Raw genomic sequence first — 13,009 nt, forward strand, 5'->3', positions numbered from 1 at the left:
TTATTCTTTATAATTAGAGAAATGGTTGGTAGTAGCAGATGGAACCCAAAATACCATATGTAAATAAAAATAAGAATTACACACTTAGATAGTATGGTTCCGTCCCATTGTTATTCTACTAAAGTATAGAGAGATCTAAACATTAAAAGTTGAAAAAAGTGTCTTTCTGCGATTGTAGTAAAGAATCATGTTGTCTCTTGGTGGAAAGGTGTCCTTGATGAGAGGGTGGGTCAGAAAATTGTTGATCCATGCAGTGGTGGCTGGATATTTCAATGACTCTATTATCTCCATTGATCCAACTTCCTCCCAAACAGGGAGCCAGTACGAAATCCATCCAAGTGCAATATCTAGGTACCCAATATTCTCCCCACCAAAGAATCTCTTTCCCTTTATCTCTTCTTCTATTTTCTCCATTACTTCTCTTGCTACTTTCACACCCTTTTCCCGCTCATCCCCGCTCGAACACATACCAAGCCATGCTGCATCAAAAAGCTATTCTATACCCATTTCAAAATAACTTAATACATCATTTACTACATACACTTGTTTAAGTCACGAATTATACACATATAGTCATATATATATGAAAAAAAATATTTAATATAATAACTAAAATTGTATTAAATAAAGATTCTTAATCAAATAAAAATTTATATTAAATATATTAAGTGATCAAAATATTTTAATATTTATATATTTTTATTTTTATTTTTGATAAATGATCTTAAATAAATAAAATAATATTACATATTTTTAATTGATTTGTAAATAACAAATTTTAAAAACTTCAAAAATCTATTCATATCAAATCACAAAATATTGATTTAGGTGATTCAAATTTCATATTTTATTCAAATTAAATCACACTTAATTTCTTATTTAATTCACGAGACTTTTAAGACCAAAATCAAACTAAATCACACTACAACACCACCACTAATTGAAATACACAACTTCGGATATCGATCTTCTGGTTCTCTTAATTAAATATTCTCATCATTTTTGGGCTATGCATTATTTTACTCATAACTCCCATCATCTCAAACCATATATCATGCTTCTATTTTTATAACCCGGTCTTGGGACGGTTCCATTTTGTGTATCGTAAGGTAAGAATATGGGGACAGAAAAATTTATAAGTAAAGGATAAGGAATTAGAAGGGTGTCTCAATCATTATGAAACATGCGAATCACGGGCCAACCACACTTCACTTTGATTGGAGAAGTTTTGTTCTTACTCAAGCTTATATTGTTTGAGGTGAAAATAAGTTTAAAATTTGGAACAAAATGGGGATAGTTGAGTTAATATATAAGAAATAAATGATAGAGTAACATAAAAGAAATAAAAAGGGATTTGGTAAAATACCTTTTGCTCAACGAAATTAGTCCAGAAGCGAACAAGTGCTCTTTGATAAGGATGTTGAGGCAAGAGTGGATACTGCTTCCATGTTTCATCGATGTATTCAAGGATGATAAGTGACTCAGCAATGGGTTTGTGGGCATGAACAAGAACCGGAACCTTCTTGTGAACCGGGTTCAGCTGGAGAAGGAGATTGCTCTTGTTGAAGATATCTTCTTCAATGTACTCATATTCTACACCCTTGAGTTTCAAAGCCCACTCTACCCTTTTACCAAATGGACTCGCCCAAAAGCTCACCACCTTCACCTCTTCACTTCCCATCTTTCACTACTTCACTTTCACTTTCCTTTCTCTCTTCTATTAATAATATCTTGTGTTAGGTTGTGGTGCTTATCACTATAATTTTCTTGTCGCCAAATTTGACCAATTCAACCATGTCATCTCTCTTCAAATTCGGCCTATTTTTTTCTTCTTCATATTTACAAGTTCTCATTTGTTTCTTAACTTAAAAATAGTTTATTTATGGTCTTTAATGTTGTTAATTTTATCATTTTAGCCCCCCTTATACCATAAATAATTATTTTCAAATTAAGGGGACAAAAAATAATCGCTTTTAAATTTAGGTAACAAAAAAAATTATGTCCAAATATGAGGGACTAAAATATTTTTTAAAAATTTTAGTATGAGTAATGTAAAAGATGATTTTTTATTTTATTTTATATAACAAATGAATATTTTTGTATATATAATTATGTTATAATTAAAATTTATAATAAATAATATTTTTACCATATAAATTATATTTTAGTTTATGATAAATAATTTATATTGTGATTCAATTTTTTTAATTATTGATAATGTCTTTTGAAAATATTAAAAATTTAATTAATAAATAAGAATGAGAATGATTAATTAAAGAAGACAAGATTAATAAATTAAGAAAAATTTTAAAAAACACTATCCTAGAAGGAAAATGATTAAAAACATTCTTGTTAAAAAAGCCTCTATAATACTCTTGTTCAGAAGAAATCTAATTTAATAAAGAAGATTTTTATTTATAATTTATTTTAAGATAATATTAAATTTAATTAAAAATGAAAATTATATTTTTTTTAACCATAGATTAAAATGATATATTGTTAAAAATAAGAAGATATGAAAAAAAAATCATGAAAAAACGTTCCAGTTGAAAGAAAATAGTTTATAACACTTTTGTTGAAGAATGATGCCTAGAATTACTCTGATTTGAGATAATTATTTGTATTTAATATATAGGATATATTTTCTATTTTATATAGTTAAATTTCATCATAAACAAATATTTTAAAAAATTATATTATAGATTTGTAATAAAATAATTTAAACTGTTATATTTAATAATTGATGAATTTTTATTAGAAGATAAAGATGAAAAATGATAAATTAAAAGATATAGGCATGAGAAGCATCAGATACCCAACAAGGGTTAGTTGATTAGATCCCGATTGGATGAATTGATGACGTAACGAGAAGCTGCAAGGAAATTGCTCGTGTCTTTGATAAAATCAGCAACACAGTAACCAATGAACTCCCATCGTTAGATTTTTTTTTTCCTATCCAACGGTTATTTGTTGAGGAATCACGCAAGCAATGACGAAGGTCATTGACTCATAAAGCTTCTTCAACCATTGGAATGAGTCCCTTCTTTTTACATTAGGTTCCATAGTTTGTGAATGTGATTTATCAAAATCGCTGTGGCTAACGATATATGCTTCAATAGGTAAAAAAAAGAAAAACACCCTTCAACGTCATAGACAACAAACATGGTGTTAATTATTGATTAATTGGATAATCTAAAGACATTGAAATATTCCATCTAGAATGAGATAATTTGACAGCAAACTCACGAACTTCACTGAGAAGAGTCAGAACTATAACTCGATAGAGTTGTATAAAAATGTAAGGCTCTTGCGGCTCGCATAAAACATTAATGGAAATAAACAAGTACATACTTAATCCAACTTTGTCAAAGACAATGTGAGAAAAGGACAAGTTTCCTAAATTTGACTCCACAAAGAGAGAGGAACAGATTACAGATCTAAACCTTATGCAAGTTTTGGCTATTGTTTCTGCGATTGTGATAGTAAAGAAGCATCTTATCTCGTGGGGGCAAGGTGTCCTTGATGACAGGGTGGCTCAGGAAATTGGTCATCCATGAAGTGATGCCTGGAAATTTCAATGGCTCTATCATCTTCATTGATCCAACTTCCTCCCACACAGGAACCAAGTAAGCGATCCATCCAAGTGCAACGTCAAGGTACCCAATATTCTCCCCTCCAAAATATTTCTTCCCCTTAATCTCTTCTTCTATTTTCTCTATTATATCATTCGCTTCCTTCAAAGCCTTTTCTTGTTCTTCCCCACTTCTAGACATTGCTACCCATCCAGCTTTCCCAAGCTATATACAAAGTAAACATTAAAAAAATAAAAACTTGTTGAAAGGGTGTTTTTTTTAAATCTAAAAAAAGGGCACAAAATAAAACCTTGTTAATCTTTAATTTGCAACCCCACAAAAAGATAAAAAGAAAACCTTTTGTTCAACGGTTGTAGCCCAGAAGCGAGCATGAGCTTTGTGATGAGGATGGCGAGGCAACAAGGGATAATGCTTCCATGTTTCATCGATATATTCAACGATGATAAGTGACTCAGCGATGGGTTTGTGAGCGTGAACAATGTTAGGTACAGCTGCCATCACCTTTCGGTGGTTTTCTAATTTTATATTAGAAGCGGGTCTCACATAATAATAAAATAATATTAAAAGTTTAGGAGAAATTACGAAAATGCCATTGGGACTTTCCTATAAATAGAGAAGCTGAAAACCATAATTTTCATCCCAAACCTTCTTCTCTTCTCTCTTCCTCTCTTATACACCTTGAGATCTGTTCTCGGTAGTAGTAGTCTCATAATTCAAAGGAGTAAGTTATAGAGAGAGAAGTGTTGTAATTTCCTCCCTTTCAGTAAATAATATTTTTACTGTGGTTATTTTCTCCCTTGTCTCTTTTTTTTACTCATCTCTTATTTTAGCTGTGAGTAATTATTATGTCTACTCTGGTCCTAACAATGGTATCAGAGCCACTAGGTTGTTTTATTCCGCTGTGATGTACATTGGTATAGTGCCGGAGAAAATTCTTAGTATGCTCTGTGGCTGCAGTATTGTCTGATCAGTCACATCAGAAAAGAATTATTCTTATTACTGGATTTTATCATTGTTCCAGTAGGCGGTACTATTCTAGTGGAAGTTACTTAAGTCGGTTTGATAGAGAGAAATTATGGCAGCAAAATATGAGATAGAGAAGTTCAAAGGGAATAATTTCTCTTTGTGGAAGTTGAAGATAAGAGCAATTTTGAGAAAAGACAACTGTCTTAAAGCAATTGAAGGCAGACCATCAGATATTACTGATGAAAAGTGGAGAGAAATGGATGACAATGCTGTTGCCAATTTGCACTTAGCAATGGCTGATTCAGTTTTGTCTAGTATTGCAGAGAAGACAACTGCAAAGGAGATTTGGGACACTCTCGTAAAATTATACGAGGTCAAGTCACTTCACACCAGAATATTCTTAAAGAGGAAACTCTACACTCTTCGGATGAGTGAGTCCACAGCAGTGACAGACCACATCAACAATCTGAATACGCTATTTGCTCAGCTTACAACAGCTGATTTCAACATAGTGGAAAATGAACATGCGGAGCTTCTACTTCAGAGTTTACCAGATTCATATGATCAACTCATCATCAACATAACAAACAATAATGTTGTTGGTCGTCTATCCTTTGAGGATGTTGCCGGAGCTATTCTTGAAGAAGAGTCCAGGCGAAATAATAAGGAAGATAGACTAGAGACTTCTAAACAAGCAGAAGCATTGACGATGATGAGAGGAAGATCAATGGAACGTGGCTCCAGTGGGAGTCAAAATCATGGTAGATCAAAATCTCGAGGAAGGAAAAACCTCAAATGCTATAATTGTGGCATGAGAGGGCACATGAAGAAAGATTGTTGGCACAAGAAGAGTGGAGGAGGAAAGAATTCTGAAGCGTCAACCTCTCAAGGTTGTGTTGCTAGTACCCAAGAAGATGGAGAAATCTTGTACAGTGAAGCAATAAGTTCCAGAGGCGAAAAACAACTCCATGAATGTTGGATATTGGATTCAGGTGCAACCTGGCACATGACTCCAAATAGAGATTGGTTTTGCACTTATGAATCAATCTCAGGAGGATCCGTATTTATGGGAAATGATCATGCTTTGGAAATTGCTGGAGTTGGTACTATCAAATTAAAAATGTATGATGGTACTGTTCGTACAATTCAAGGGGTACGACATGTGAAGGGCTTGAAAAAGAATCTATTGTCCATTGGGCAACTAGATGATCTCAAGTGCAAGATCCACGTTGAAGGTGGAATCTTGAAGGTAGTTAAAGGCAATTTGGTGGTGATGAAAGCTGAGAAGATCACATCAAATCTATACTTGCTTTTGGGAGAAACGTTGCAAGAAGCAGATGCATCAGTTGCAGCAATAAGTCAAGAAGAGGCAACGATGATGTGGCATCGTAGACTAGGACATATGTCAGAGCGAGGCCTGAAAATTCTTGCGGAACGTAATCTCTTGTCAGGGCTTAAAATGGTAACCTTACCATTTTGTGAGCACTGTGTGACAAGCAAGCAACATAGATTACAATTTGCCAAAGTAACTACAAGGAGCAAACACATTCTAGACTTGATTCATTCTGATGTCTGGGAATCACCAGAAATTTCCATGGGAGGAGCAAAATATTTTGTATCATTCATTGATGATTATTCCCGGAGATTGTGGGTGTACCCAATCAAAAAGAAGTCAGATGTGTTCCCAGTATTCAAGGAATTTAAAGCACAAGTAGAACTTGATACTGGAAAAAGGATTAAGTGCTTAAGGACAGACAATGGAGGAGAATATACAGATGGTGATTTTCTGGCATTCTGCAAGCAAGAGGGTATTAAAAGGCAATTTACAGTTGCTCATACACCTCAGCAGAATGGGGTAGCAGAGCGGATGAATCGAACTCTTCTAGAAAGGACAAGAGCTATGTTGAGAACTGCAGGATTAGCCAAGTCTTTCTGGGCAGAAGCAGTCAAAACTGTTTGTTATTTGATCAATCGCTCACCATCAACAACAATTGGTTTAAAGACACCAATGGAGATGTGGAGTGGAAAACCATCTAATTATTCTTCATTACATGTGTTTGGATGTCCTGTGTACGTGATGTACAACTCCCAAGAAAGAACAAAGCTGGACCCAAAATCCAGGAAATGTATATTCTTGGGTTATGCTGACAATGTTAAGGGGTATCGCTTGTGGGATCCCACTGCCCGCAAGGTTGTTGTTAGCAGGGATGTAGTGTTTGCAGAAACTGAACTGCAAAAGGAGCAGGAAAATGACAGCACTATCAAAGACACCAGTATAGTGGAGATAGGAGGAAAATCTAAAGAAGATGACACCTCTGAAGCAGAACAAGAGCACGATGAACAAGAACCAAATGAGGACAATGATGGAGATGTTCGACGAACAACACGTCAGACGAAGAAACCATCTTGGCATTCAGACTATGTTATGGCAAGTCATGATGCGTACTGTCTCTTAACTGAAGAAGGAGAACCATCAACCTTTCAAGAGGCGTTGAGGAGTTCTGATGTTTCTCAGTGGATGGCAGCAATGCATGAAGAAATGGAGGCCTTACATAGAAATAAAACATGGGAACTTGTTGATCTTCCAAAAGGTCGAAAAACCATTGGTTGCAAATGGGTCTATAAGATCAAACGTGATGGCAATGATCAAGTGGAGAGATATCGTGCAAGATTGGTGGTTAAGGGATATGCTCAGAAAGAGGGCATTGATTTTAACGAGATATTCTCGCCAGTTGTTCGATTAACCACAATCAGAGTTGTTCTAGCTATGTGTGCTGCATTTAATTTACATCTTGAGCAACTTGATGTAAAGACTGCTTTTCTTCATGGGGAACTCCAAGAAGAAATATATATGCTCCAACCAGAAGGCTTTAAAGAAAAAAGAAAAGAAAACTTGGTTTGTAGGTTGACCAAATCTCTGTATGGTCTAAAACAGGCGCCAAGATGCTGGTACAAGAGATTTGATTCCTTCATAATTAGCCTTGGTTACAACAGACTGAGTTCAGACCATTGTACGTACTACAATAGGTTTGATGACAATGATTTCATCATTTTGTTGTTGTATGTGGATGACATGGTGGTAGGCCCCAACAAAGATCAGATCCAAGAATTGAAGGTACAATTGGCTAGGGAGTTTGATATGAAGGACTTGGGACCGGCAAACAAGATTTTAGGGATGCAAATTCACCGAGATAAAAAGGATAGGAAGATTTGGCTTTCTCAGAGGAATTATTTACTGAAAGTCTTGCGGCGCTTCAACATGCAAGACTGTAAGCCAATTTCTACCCCACTTCCTGTCAATTACAAATTATCCTCAAGTATGAGTCCTAGCAATGAAGCAGAGAGGATGGAAATGTCTCGAGTGCCATATGCATCAGCGGTGGGAAGCCTTATGTATGCCATGATTTGTACGAGACCAGACATTGCACAAGCAGTGGGAGCGGTCAGTAGGTTTATGGCAGATCCTGGTAGAGAGCATTGGAGTATTGTAAAGAGGATCCTTAGATATATCAAAGGAACCTCAGATGTTGCATTATGTTTTGAAGGATCGGAGTTTGTTGTCAGAGGCTATGTTGATTCAGACTTTGCAGGAGATCTGGATAAACGAAAATCTACTACTGGTTATGTGTTTACACTTGCTGGAGGAGCAGTGAGCTGGTTGTCTAAGTTACAGACTGTTGTAGCTCTATCTACTACAGAAGCTGAATACATGGCAGCTACGCAAGCATGCAAGGAAGCAATTTGGATTCAAAGGTTACTGGAAGAACTCGGGCACAAGCAGGAGAAAATTACTGTGTATTGTGACAGTCAGAGTGCCTTGCACATTGCAAGGAATCCAGCCTTTCATTCCAGGACAAAGCACATAGGAATTCAATATCACTTTGTTCGTGAAGTAGTAGAAGAAGGAAAAGTGGATATGCAGAAGATCCATACAAAAGACAACATAGCAGACGTAATGACAAAGCCTGTCAACACTGACAAGTTTACATGGTGTCGATCCTTATTTGGCCTATTGGAAACATAAGCAACATGAAGTATCAATAAAGAAGAAATGGTGTGAAGATATGATTAACTTAATCATAATCTTCAAGTGGGAGAAATGTTAGGTACAGCTGCGTACAGCTGCCACCACCTTTCGGTGGTTTTCTAATTTTATATTAGAAGCGGGTCCCACATAATAATAAAATAATATTAAAAGTTTAGGAGAAATTACGAAAATGCCATTGGGACTTTCCTATAAATAGGGAAGCTGAAAACCATAATTTTCATCCCAAACCTTCTTCTCTTCTCTCTTTCCTCTCTTATACACCTTGAGATCTGTTCTCGGTAGTAGTAGTCTCCTAATTCAAAGGAGTAAGTTATAGAGAGAGAAGTGTTGTAATTTCCTCCCTTTCAGTAAATAATATTTTTACTGTGGTTATTTTCTCCCTTGTCTCTTTTTTTACTCATCTCTTATTTTACTCATCTCTTTTTTTACTCATCTCTTATTTTAGCTGTGAGTAAACCCTTTCAGTAGACATAATAATTACTCACAGCTAAAATAAGAGATGAGTAAAAAAAGAGACAAGGGAGAAAATAACCACAGTAAAAATATTATTTACTGAAAGGGAGGAAATTACAACACTTCTCTCTCTATAACTTACTCCTTTGAATTAGGAGACTACTACTACCGAGAACAGATCTCAAGGTGTATAAGAGAGGAAAGAGAGAAGAGAAGAAGGTTTGGGATGAAAATTATGGTTTTCAGCTTCCCTATTTATAGGAAAGTCCCAATGGCATTTTCGTAATTTCTCCTAAACTTTTAATATTATTTTATTATTATGTGGGACCCGCTTCTAATATAAAATTAGAAAACCACCGAAAGGTGGTGGCAGCTGTACGCAGCTGTACCTAACATTTCTCCCACTTGAAGATTATGATTAAGTTAATCATATCTTCACACCATTTCTTCTTTATTGATACTTCATGTTGCTTATGTTTCCAATAGGCCAAATAAGGATCGACACCATGTAAACTTGTCAGTGTTGACAGGCTTTGTCATTACGTCTGCTATGTTGTCTTTTGTATGGATCTTCTGCATATCCACTTTTCCTTCTTCTACTACTTCACGAACAAAGTGATATTGAATTCCTATGTGCTTTGTCCTGGAATGAAAGGCTGGATTCCTTGCAATGTGCAAGGCACTCTGACTATCACAATACACAGTAATTTTCTCCTGCTTGTGCCCGAGTTCTTCCAGTAACCTTTGAATCCAAATTGCTTCCTTGCATGCTTGCGTAGCTGCCATGTATTCAGCTTCTGTAGTAGATAGAGCTACAACAGTCTGTAACTTAGACAACCAGCTCACTGCTCCTCCAGCAAGTGTAAACACATAACCAGTAGTAGATTTTCGTTTATCCAGATCTCCTGCAAAGTCTGAATCAACATAGCCTCTGACAACAAACTCCGATCCTTCAAAACATAATGCAACATCTGAGGTTCCTTTGATATATCTAAGGATCCTCTTTACAATGCTCCAATGCTCTCTACCAGGATCTGCCATAAACCTACTGACCGCTCCCACTGCTTGTGCAATGTCTGGTCTCGTACAAATCATGGCATACATAAGGCTTCCCACCGCTGATGCATATGGCACTCGAGACATTTCCATCCTCTCTGCTTCATTGCTAGGACTCATACTTGAGGATAATTTGTAATTGACAGGAAGTGGGGTAGAAATTGGCTTACAGTCTTGCATGTTGAAGCGCCGCAAGACTTTCAGTAAATAATTCCTCTGAGAAAGCCAAATCTTCCTATCCTTTTTATCTCGGTGAATTTGCATCCCTAAAATCTTGTTTGCCGGTCCCAAGTCCTTCATATCAAACTCCCTAGCCAATTGTACCTTCAATTCTTGGATCTGATCTTTGTTGGGGCCTACCACCATGTCATCCACATACAACAACAAAATGATGAAATCATTGTCATCAAACCTATTGTAGTACGTACAATGGTCTGAACTCAGTCTGTTGTAACCAAGGCTAATTATGAAGGAATCAAATCTCTTGTACCAGCATCTTGGCGCCTGTTTTAGACCATACAGAGATTTGGTCAACCTACAAACCAAGTTTTCTTTTCTTTTTTCTTTAAAGCCTTCTGGTTGGAGCATATATATTTCTTCTTGGAGTTCCCCATGAAGAAAAGCAGTCTTTACATCAAGTTGCTCAAGATGTAAATTAAATGCAGCACACATAGCTAGAACAACTCTGATTGTGGTTAATCGAACAACTGGCGAGAATATCTCGTTAAAATCAATGCCCTCTTTCTGAGCATATCCCTTAACCACCAATCTTGCACGATATCTCTCCACTTGATCATTGCCATCACGTTTGATCTTATAGACCCATTTGCAACCAATGGTTTTTCGACCTTTTGGAAGATCAACAAGTTCCCATGTTTTATTTCTATGTAAGGCCTCCATTTCTTCATGCATTGCTGCCATCCACTGAGAAACATCAGAACTCCTCAACGCCTCTTGAAAGGTTGATGGTTCTCCTTCTTCAGTTAAGAGACAGTACGCATCATGACTTGCCATAACATAGTCTGAATGCCAAGATGGTTTCTTCGTCTGACGTGTTGTTCGTCGAACATCTCCATCATTGTCCTCATTTGGTTCTTGTTCATCGTGCTCTTGTTCTGCTTCAGAGGTGTCATCTTCTTTAGATTTTCCTCCTATCTCCACTATACTGGTGTCTTTGATAGTGCTGTCATTTTCCTGCTCCTTTTGCAGTTCAGTTTCTGCAAGCACTACATCCCTGCTAACAACAACCTTGCGGGCAGTGGGATCCCACAAGCGATACCCCTTAACATTGTCAGCATAACCCAAGAATATACATTTCCTGGATTTTGGGTCCAGCTTTGTTCTTTCTTGGGAGTTGTACATCACGTACACAGGACATCCAAACACATGTAATGAAGAATAATTAGATGGTTTTCCACTCCACATCTCCATTGGTGTCTTTAAACCAATTGTTGTTGATGGTGAGCGATTGATCAAATAACAAGCAGTTTTGACTGCTTCTGCCCAGAAAGACTTGGCTAATCCTGCAGTTCTCAACATAGCTCTTGTCCTTTCTAGAAGAGTTCGATTCATCCGCTCTGCTACCCCATTCTGCTGAGGTGTATGAGCAACTGTAAATTGCCTTTTAATACCCTCTTGCTTGCAGAATGCCAGAAAATCACCATCTGTATATTCTCCTCCATTGTCTGTCCTTAAGCACTTAATCCTTTTTCCAGTATCAAGTTCTACTTGTGCTTTAAATTCCTTGAATACTGGGAACACATCTGACTTCTTTTTGATTGGGTACACCCACAATCTCCGGGAATAATCATCAATGAATGATACAAAATATTTTGCTCCTCCCATGGAAATTTCTGGTGATTCCCAGACATCAGAATGAATCAAGTCTAGAATGTGTTTGCTCCTTGTAGTTACTTTGGCAAATTGTAATCTATGTTGCTTGCTTGTCACACAGTGCTCACAAAATGGTAAGGTTACCATTTTAAGCCCTGACAAGAGATTACGTTCCGCAAGAATTTTCAGGCCTCGCTCTGACATATGTCCTAGTCTACGATGCCACATCATCGTTGCCTCTTCTTGACTTATTGCTGCAACTGATGCATCTGCTTCTTGCAACGTTTCTCCCAAAAGCAAGTATAGATTTGATGTGATCTTCTCAGCTTTCATCACCACCAAATTGCCTTTAACTACCTTCAAGATTCCACCTTCAACGTGGATCTTGCACTTGAGATCATCTAGTTGCCCAATGGACAATAGATTCTTTTTCAAGCCCTTCACATGTCGTACCCCTTGAATTGTACGAACAGTACCATCATACATTTTTAATTTGATAGTACCAACTCCAGCAATTTCCAAAGCATGATCATTTCCCATAAATACGGATCCTCCTGAGATTGATTCATAAGTGCAAAACCAATCTCTATTTGGAGTCATGTGCCAGGTTGCACCTGAATCCAATATCCAACATTCATGGAGTTGTTTTTCGCCTCTGGAACTTATTGCTTCACTGTACAAGATTTCTCCATCTTCTTGGGTACTAGCAACACAACCTTGAGAGGTTGACGCTTCAGAATTCTTTCCTCCTCCACTCTTCTTGTGCCAACAATCTTTCTTCATGTGCCCTCTCATGCCACAATTATAGCATTTGAGGTTTTTCCTTCCTCGAGATTTTGATCTACCATGATTTTGACTCCCACTGGAGCCACGTTCCATTGATCTTCCTCTCATCATCGTCAATGCTTCTGCTTGTTTAGAAGTCTCTAGTCTATCTTCCTTATTCTTTCGCCTGGACTCTTCTTCAAGAATAGCTCCGGCAACATCCTCAAAGGATAGACGACCAACAACATTATTGTTTGTTATGTTGATGATGAGTTGATCATATGAATCTGGTAAA

The 13,009-nt window shown here is 36.8% G+C and overlaps 2 protein-coding genes across 2 annotated transcripts; both read right to left on the reverse strand.

The window, feature by feature from the left end:
- Positions 1-41: 41 nt before the first annotated feature.
- On the reverse strand, positions 42-1,724 carry LOC109790845 (putative glutathione S-transferase). The gene is made up of 2 exons (XM_083068753.1): positions 1,367-1,724; positions 42-492 (listed from the first exon to the last, which is right to left on the reverse strand). The coding sequence occupies exons 1-2, from the start codon at positions 1,679-1,681 to the stop codon at positions 136-138; spliced, it is 672 nt and encodes a 223-aa protein (XP_082924879.1). The 5' UTR covers positions 1,682-1,724; the 3' UTR covers positions 42-135.
- A 1,562-nt stretch (positions 1,725-3,286) lies between these two features.
- On the reverse strand, positions 3,287-4,106 carry LOC109790848 (putative glutathione S-transferase). Its single transcript, XM_020350096.3, has 2 exons — positions 3,930-4,106; positions 3,287-3,797 (listed from the first exon to the last, which is right to left on the reverse strand). The coding sequence occupies exons 1-2, from the start codon at positions 4,089-4,091 to the stop codon at positions 3,438-3,440; spliced, it is 522 nt and encodes a 173-aa protein (XP_020205685.2). The 5' UTR covers positions 4,092-4,106; the 3' UTR covers positions 3,287-3,437.
- Between the last annotated feature and the right edge of the window lie 8,903 nt (positions 4,107-13,009).

The sequence above is a fragment of the Cajanus cajan genome, chromosome 2, assembly GCF_000230855.2.
Source record: "Cajanus cajan strain Asha chromosome 2, NIPB_CcT2T_4, whole genome shotgun sequence".
NCBI classification, from domain to species: domain Eukaryota; kingdom Viridiplantae; phylum Streptophyta; class Magnoliopsida; order Fabales; family Fabaceae; genus Cajanus; species Cajanus cajan.

Bases quoted from the DNA above. Each gene is read 5' to 3' on its own strand.
- LOC109790848 (XM_020350096.3), bottom strand. From the start codon at position 4,091: ATGGCAGCTGTACCTAACATTGTTCACGCTCACAAACCCATCGCTGAG. The intron at 3,798-3,929 runs GTTTTCTTTTTA...CTTTGTATATAG, and splicing joins CTACAACCGTTGAACAAAAG to CTTGGGAAAGCTGGATGGGT.
- LOC109790845 (XM_083068753.1), bottom strand. From the start codon at position 1,681: ATGGGAAGTGAAGAGGTGAAGGTGGTGAGCTTTTGGGCGAGTCCATTT. The intron at 493-1,366 runs GTATTTTACCAA...GGTATAGAATAG, and splicing joins CTAATTTCGTTGAGCAAAAG to CTTTTTGATGCAGCATGGCT.